The 9205-nt window shown below is 33.9% G+C and overlaps 1 protein-coding gene across 1 annotated transcript; it reads right to left on the minus strand.

Annotated features, from left to right (window-relative positions):
* Positions 1 to 5475: 5475 nt before the first annotated feature.
* Positions 5476 to 7162, minus strand: LOC126843653 (uncharacterized). Its single transcript, XM_050581308.1, has 2 exons — positions 5724 to 7162; positions 5476 to 5579 (listed from the first exon to the last, which is right to left on the minus strand). Exons 1-2 carry the CDS (start codon positions 7153 to 7155, stop codon positions 5563 to 5565), a joined length of 1449 nt encoding a protein of 482 aa, XP_050437265.1. The 5' UTR covers positions 7156 to 7162; the 3' UTR covers positions 5476 to 5562.
* Positions 7163 to 9205: the final 2043 nt, after the last annotated feature.

Here is a 9205-nt window from a genome sequence, read left to right on the forward strand (position 1 = left end):
TGCGTTAAACCGTTGTATAACATTACGAGTCACCTAAAGTGTAAAAATCTATTGAGATAATATCATTGCCGACATTTCGGCGTAGATAAACATTAATAAAGTATCGAGTTTATTGTGGAACAGTAAACATGTATTGGTTTATTTACACTACACATCTCAAAACACAATTGGGCTAATACCGAAAGACATTATTATTATTTTTTAACTTGTATTAATAAGCAAACCGACTCGTTTAATGTTTCATAAACAAAGTATTTTACGTAGAATTAAAAGCAAAAAAATAATTAAAATTTCCTTTATTTATGTGTGAATACTACGGTGCAATAGTAGTATTTTAGACAAAATATACTTTTTGTTTTTTTTCCATCAATGGCCGACATCAGCACTTTTTATAATCTGACACAAAAATAATTATTACAAAAAAAAATATTTATATATATTTATTAAATATTATTATAAATAACAGTTCCTTACCAATAGAAAAAGAGTGATTTTTCTACTCTACTCTTTATATCAAACTAAGAAAACAATTTCATACAATTATTTATAAAAAAAATGCCAAGAGAAATATCTTATTTTGAACTCCGACCAGGTACAGTAAAACCAGGTAATATCATAAAACATTTTTTTTCGAATGTAAATTTAGATGCGTTTCAATTTTGACTATTGGTTGTAACATGTACTGCAACTGCACGTCAATGTCGGTTAAATGGTTCATAACTAGTATACAATAGTCAACGAAAAAACTTATACTTTCAAATCAATTCACTTGTTTGGTAAATTGTTTAGCATGTAAGCATGTTCTCTACGTTTATATAAGTAATTATAAAATATAAAGCACTATCAAACCTAAAATGGCATGACATCAATAGTTAAACGCTCTATGTTCAAAAGGTTAGGAAAGTTTTCTTATAAAAAAAAACAATACATATACATATTTTTCAGGTACGATTGCTAAATTTGGAGTTATGTTTGCTGTTAGGAATTAAAATCTATTTGAAGATATATCAAAAAGAAACTTGTAAAACGATTCGAAAAATTATCAATTAATGATTTATAATATAATAGTGATAATAATAATATATAATTTATAATAAACAATGTACACATGCAACATAATAAACCGATTTAGGAAATAATATTTTTTGTAGCATAATAAATAGAGTTAATGCATAGTATTACTATATTATTTTTATACATTTAAACGATTAATTAAATAGGCTTTATTAAAAAGTAAATATACCGGAGAAATAATTGTAGTATGATGCACGTTAACGACAAAATATATCATTGTTATATTCATAATTTTCCATCAACATTTTTAACAATCTGAAACAAAAGTAAGTCTTACAATAATTATATCAGTGTCTATTCAATAGAAAAAGGATGATTTTTTAACTCTACACCACACTGAACATCCAAATTCCATTCTATTATTTATACAAAACTAATGCCAAGAGAAATATTTTATTTTTGAACTTTTCCTCACCCTTTTCGATTTAGTACACAATATCACAGTCAGGAAAACTCTCAAACATATCGCCGTGGGAGTAGAATACAATCTTGTTTACAACAATATCGTAATGACTCTTTTGCTTCGATAAAGCCTTTACATATTCCTCGACGCGAACAATTTTTTTCAACATAGTTTCCGTGTCACTTTTGTCCATTTGCCAGGATCCAACGTCGATTTCGAATTGCAATTTATTGTGTTTCATGGGCTGAAAACACCTTTCGTAGAGTAAATCCATCCACCACGGTTTGTCTACATGCAATGATAGTTTATCAGTATAATGTACCAAGCTGTACAATTCTCTGTAGGTCATGAATAAATGTTTTTGGATTTTTTTCGGTAGCAATTCTAAACGTATAAATTGTTCGAACACATTAAGGATCGACGAGCCCATATTATCAATTGTCGATTGGAACATATACACTCTGTCGACCATAGTAGTGTATTGGTTTTCATTCAAGTAATATACTCGGTTGAAGAACATAAGATAGGAACCGACGAGATGCAGTAATGGATGCGCAGTGGCCGCCAGTACTTGCTGCTGAAATGTCCTGACGCACGGCACGTTAATAAGCCTTTGAACAATATTGAACGCCATTCCAATGTTAAATGGTCGTCCGTTGATTAATTCCGATTCTAGATTGACTTCTCGCAGTAAATCCAATGGATCCGAGTCTCCGGGTGACTTGCCATTCGGTTTAGGCCCGTTCGTGGACAACGTATCGAAAAACAACATTTTTTTCGGATGTAAATTCCTGTAGTCCCCTCGTTCCATGATCGGTTTCAAGATGTATTTCAATTCCAATTCGCTGTTATCTAAATGGTCGATAACGAGATCTGATCTGCTCCAGAACGTGGTCCAACTGCGTGACTCGTCCGAATGCCGTTTCGGCAACAAATTGTTTAGATCGTAGTACTTCGGATCGGTTAAGCGATTGTCGGCGAGACAAATGTGGGGTTGAAAATAGGGACTTATTCTATTAAAACAGTTCTTAACGATGTTGTCGCCCAATTCGGCAAGTAAATCCTTGTGAACACGGTCGAATTCCTGTTTGTAAGCCACTTTTTCGGCTGCGTTTGCCGACGCTGTCGATGGTGATCTGAACATTCTCACCATTAGAGTGCTGAAAACGTTGTTCAAGTACAAATTCGTTTGCATCAACGCATTCACACCGATGGACGGCTCTTTTTCCCGTAGTACGTCTAGAATAGCCAAGATGTTGTCGCCGTGGACCGATCGAAATTCATCGGCATAACTGCGCAAACTATCAGGCGTTATATTGACTACGGTGTTGGCATAAAAAACATTATACATGTACATCATATAAGAGCAATTTAGCGAGTATTTATCTATCACCAGAGAACTGACGAAAACAAATTTAATTACAAAAACAATACTCGTGAATATTATGATCATGGTGGTTGTTGTGAGAATTATTTTTACTAGAAACGATAAAATTATAAACGTTTCAAACGATACATAAAAACACTGTTTTCAATAAAAACTGAATGCAGCGTTTTTCGAATGTATGTTATGTGCGATACGAAAAACAAACAAAATTAAAACATATGTGTAAAAAACAACATACCAATATCATGTTGTATGCTGTAAAATGTTTGTATAAAAAACAACAATTGTTTTTCGTATTTACAGCTAAATAATAAAAATAAGTATTTTAAAATTAATTTCTGTAGCTATGTAGTTATTAATACATAACTGTGAACTGGGTCGTAAAGGCAACTCACAAAGTTGTTTATATATCGTGTAATTTATTAGCTAGGTATATTAATAATTAACTGTTGATAAATTTCTGCGGCGGTAGGGCAGATCCTGAGTGACAGCTATCAAATATTCCAGGGGGTTATACCAACATAGATCAAATTAATTATATCTATAGTTCCACAGCTTTCATATTTGACAACTGCATACAAATTGTGTGCATTTCAATCGGTACTCACTAAGTGCACATGATGGAAAAGTAAATTTACTATGTATTTGTTTTCAATGCTAAAATATACATTTCGCAACACTAAAATGTACCTTGAAACTTATTTTGCATTCGTGTTGAAGTCAAACACATTTTAAAAGTAAAAATATATATATATAAATGTGTAATAGACCCATGATATGTCCTCTCCTGAAATGTCTGAGCATACAACTGCTGAATCAAAATACAAATAGAAGTGTAAAAACAATACATTATTATATTAAACAAAAATAATAATAAGGTGAACATTTTTTTTTCAGAAACCCTAAGCGGTCGATATGAATACCATTTTTTAGGAATAAATAAATTTAAGACCATAATGTAAACGTTTCTATATTTTTAGGAAATTAGAATCATACTATTTACACAAAAATTCATTTAGTTCCTTGTTGTTGAATGCATTGTACTGTGGATTTTTCTGATTAAACGATTCAATTGTGTTTTCATTTTGTTCCGTACAGAAGCTAAATCTTATTAATTTTTCCCTTTGACGCGGTGTATATACCTACTTACGGCCGAACAACGGCCCAGTGTAAATTACCACCGAAATGGGGTGTTTTATATATTATGTGTGTGTATTGCACTTTATGCTCGCTATCTATTTGCGAGACTCTCCCTGTTCTGCGCGTGTGTCTATCTATAAGTCTGTCTAAGAGTAATCGCGTTGCACCACTTTTCGCCCTGGCAAGTAACAACAATGCCAACATTTCGGCCAAGAGGGTAAAACGAAAAATAAACTACCCGACTCGCGTGTACAGTATACACACATATATAATATATATATATATATATGTGTGTGTGTAATCGTATTGTGGGGGAAACAAAATCTAAGCGCTACTCTCTTACTTTCACCCCCCATACAAAAAAAAAATAAATAAAATAATCTATTACAGAGTCTGTCTTAATCGGATTACCGGCGGTCCAAGACCGAGGGGAACATAATTATATATATATATATATATATAAGTCTGTTTAAGGGATAAGGTTATTAAGCTGTCTGTTGGGCCGCTGCGGATTTCACTGCACTAAATGGCCTGCGTGCTAAATCTTTTAGAAAAACCAAGAAAAATCAATGGGTTAGGTACACGTACCAATTGATATACACTATGCGAGTCGTATCGTTTCCCTTATTCGCCAGTTTTGTGTTGCACGTATAAAACGACATAACAATATCACAACGAATTGCCCTGCAACACCGGCAAGCTAAGGGGATTCCGACCGACCGGACCCAAGGCTGTGCTGTGGTTTTCGAACCGTCGGAGTATTTCACCGTGAAATTAAATTTAAAAAAAACACTTGGATGAATCGTCTATACGGTTCGAGATCCATATGTGTTTGCAGTCTTTGTAAATAATACACCGGCAAATAGAAATATCGACAACCGCTTGAATACCTAGAGCTGTTCTGATATTGCAGTGTATGACCCTAAGTATACTCGTGATAATGCTTTATCAAGAGGATACTGAGAATAGAATTATCGATCAATCCGTGTGATTACCATAAACACAATAAACAAATGTCCATTGTAAGCCCTATGCCAGTTTTATCCAATATGATAGAAAACCTAACAAAAAAATACCATGGATTGTAATTTTTAGTTGTTTTATTTAAAAACAACTATAGCTATTGCTAGCAGTAGTACACAATATTTTCATATTTGCTTTTAACCATAAGGTTTCTGAAACAAACAAGTACGAGTATTCATGTCTGTTGTTAGGAGCAAAAAATAAAAATCACTTTGTGAAGATACACCAAAAACAAACGTGTATAACAATTAGAATAATATTTAATTAATAATTTATAATATAATAATAATAAAAATAATATATAATTTATAACATAATATAAAATAATAAACAACTCACACACATGTAACATAATAATTCGTTTAAGGCAATAATAATTTGTATAATATAATAAATAGAGCTTATGCATAATTTTATTATATTAATACAATACATTTATATAATAATTAAAATGTGAACATACCGGAGAAATAATTGTAGGATAATGACATGTTAACGGCAAAGTATACCATTGCTTTTTCATCATTTGCCGACATCAAACAGTTTTATAACCTGAAACATAAATAATTGATTAACTATCAAAGTATATAAAGGGTCATTTTTCCACTCCACATCAAAATGTAACAAACTAATTATTATATAATAAAAAAACATATTATTCCAAGAGAAATATATTATTCTTAAACTTATACTCACCACCATTGCTGGCCAACACAATATCACAGTCAGGAGAGCTGTCAAACATATCGTCGTGTGAATAGAATACAATCTTGTTTACAACAATATCGTAATGACTCTTTTGCTTCGATAAAGCCTTTATGTACTCCTTAACGAGATCAATTTTTGTCATCATAGTTTCCGTGTCACTTTTGTCCATTTGCCAGGATCCAACGTCGGTTTCGAATTTCAATTTATTGTGCTTCATGGGCTGAGAACACCTGTTGTAGATGAAATCGACCCACCACGGTTTGTCTACATGCAATGATAGTTTGTCAGTATAATGTACCAAGCTGTGCAATTCCCCGTAAATGGTGGCTAAATGTGTTTGAATTTTTTTTGGTAGCAATTCCAAACGTATAAATTTATCGAATACGCTGAGAATCGATACGCCCATGTCAACAATTGTCGATTGGAACATATCCACTCTGTGGACCAAAGTAGTGTATTGGTTATTCTCCAAGTAATATACTCGGTTGAAGAACATAAGATAGGAACCGACCAGATGCAGTACAGGATGTGCGGTAGCGGCCAGTACTTGTTGCTGGAACGCCTTGACGCACGTCGTTATAAAGAGTCGTTGAATCATCTCGAACCCCATTCCAATATTAACTGGTCGTCCGTTGATTAATTCCGATTCTAGATTGACTTTCCGCAGTAAATCCAAAGGATCCGAGTGACCGGGTGACGTGCCATTCGATATAGGTCCGTTCTTGGACAACATATCGTAAAACAACATTTTTCTCGGATGTAAATTCCAGTAGGTCCCTCGATCCATGACCGGTTTCAAGATGTGCTTCAGTTGTAATTCACTGTCTTCTAAATAGTTGGTTATTCGTTGATCGGTGTTCATGAAAAAATTCGCTTTCGGCAACAAACCGTTTAGGTCGTAGTATTTCGGTTCGGTTAAGGGATCGCGGGCGGCAGTAACGTCGAGTATATTTGATATAATACTAAATCGATGCGGATCGATAGGTTTGATGAAACAGTTCTTAAGTATTATCAACGTTAGGCCGTTAAGTACTTCTTTGTGAACACCGTTGAATTCCTCTTTGTATACCGCGTTTCCGGATTGGTTTTTTGGCGCTGGCGTGGACGTGTTCTTTTTCACCATTATAGTGCCGAAAACGTTATTCAAGTATAAATTTATTTTCATCAACGCGTACATATCTAAGGACGGCTCTTTTTCCCGTAGTTCGTCGAGAATCGCCAAGATGTTTTCGCCGTGGATAGACTGAAATTCATCGGCATAACCGGGCAAACTATCAGGCGATATTTTGACTCTGATGTTCGCCGTAAAAACATTATACATGTGCAACATATAAGAGCAATTCAGCGAGTATTTATCTATCACCAGAGAATGGACGAAAACAAATTTAATTACAAAAACAATACTCGTGAGTATGATCATGATGATTGTTGTGAGATTTGTTTTCTCGATAACCGAGAAAATAGGTAATAAACGTTTTAAACGGTACTTAAAAACACTGTTTTCAATAAAAACTGAATGCAGTGTTTATCGAATGTATGTTATGTGCCATACGAAAAACAAACAAAAACTAAAAAACATGTGTAATAACCCACACGTATTGTGGTGTATGCTTTAGTATAATATATTATTACATTGATAATAACAATGGTTTTTTTCTTACAGAGAGTTAAAATAATAAAAACAAGTACATATTTTACAAACTGCCGATTCAAGTGCCAACAATGTTTTAAATCCTCGTAAGAATATAATATTAGTCGATTTTTTTAGAAAAATTCGTATGTATGTTTTCTTTTGAACTAAATTAACTTAGTTGTGTTGAGTATAATTTGAGGCGGTGAGCACGATCATAACCTAACCGACAAAAATAGAAAAGGGAGTAATATCACTTTAAAAATGTTTATTTACACCTATACTAGGTGTAATAAATATTTTTTAAATGATTACCTAGTGAAAGATAAAAAAAAATCCAGTGTTGCATCAAGTATTTTTTTAATTCAAAATAAAATGGTATTGTTGTCTCTAATTTTTTAATTTTTGTGGGTTAGGCTGTTGCTGCGCTCCACCGCCTCAACTGAGTCAGGAAAACGCAACAGCGTCTCTACTAAGAACAAGACCAATCGTCTCCAGGATCAGTCACAAACGTTTGGCTCTAAATTTAGTATTTACTAAACATTGTCTAACGGTGCTCTATTGCCCGGCATCAAACGCACCTCAGGTGTCTTTTTTGTCGGGTGGGAAACCATTAAGGATTAACATGATCTAACGGAGAATTTGTATTCATATATCATTATGTATAACATCATGTATAACGAATAGTGTCACAACAATTCAATAACACATACTTGTATTTGTGTATGTTATACATTACAGGTGGCCGGAAATCATCTTGTATGTGTAACACAACTGATTTGCAAGGAATTCACAACTAACCGGTAAGTACGTCTAAGGAGAAAGCTGAATACCTTTTTCTTGCTGTCATTTTGGTGGCAATGGTGGTGGCCTGCTCGCCATGAGGATCACATGTACAATTGGTAGCGGGAGTCAGACGTACCTCGGTATTGGAAAGGAAGGACTTCTGATTTGCCAATATTGATCTTAAAAATGTAGTAAACGGATGACGACCGTGTCGACGATTGGGACAAAGACCTCGACGATTGGAGACAACAAAAGGGAGTCCAGTGTTCGGGAAAATAAAAAGAAAAGTTTCTACTTTTCAAAACTTATATATTAAATTATTCGTTTATCGCCCTTTCGAAAACGACACCCCGAATTATAATAGGGATTTTTCGAAAACTTTTCCTAGTACTCAACTTTACACAAAACTTGCGAAGCTGCACAACAACACAACTGAAAGCGACAAATAACGCGGAAAACAATATCGGACCAGCGCTAGTGGGGTGTAAATTTGTTGAATTGATAAAAAATACCATCAACAATGTACTGGAATTATTGTTGAAAGCCTTTCTGAACTCCGGTTGAACTTTTGAGTATGAAACGTGACTTCTTCAGAGTAAATGCACTTACAAAGTAAAACTAATATCGCAAAAATCGAATTACAGAATATATAAGCGAAAAACCCTTATTTTATTTGAAAATTTATAAAAATTATTTTGCCTATTACATGTGCACTGGTATAAAATAAGAAATTTGATGTGGCCATAATGTAGATATGATTTACATTGATATCCGTCAGGATTCCTTAGGAAGGCTCAAGTTTGAGGAGCAGTTTACCTGGTCTAGCCATGGGAGGCCCGTAAATATAACTGTACCTACTATAACCACAGCTTACCATTGTTGTTTCAGACTGTTTGCAGAAGCCATCTCCATAAACTGTCTTGTTGCTATTGCAATTCAACACATCCATAACGGTAGGCATCAGGGGAAGACACCCGCAGCACTGATACAACCAATCGATATAAGATACTAACTGTGAAAAAAAACACCTTCCTGCGCTAGTCGAATACTAATA

Source organism: Adelges cooleyi, unplaced genomic scaffold, assembly GCF_023614345.1.
Source record: "Adelges cooleyi isolate 19-005CV unplaced genomic scaffold, UGA_ACOO_1.1 ACOO_flye_CR_arks_rails_tigmint_CR_PRNA_574, whole genome shotgun sequence".
NCBI classification, from domain to species: domain Eukaryota; kingdom Metazoa; phylum Arthropoda; class Insecta; order Hemiptera; family Adelgidae; genus Adelges; species Adelges cooleyi.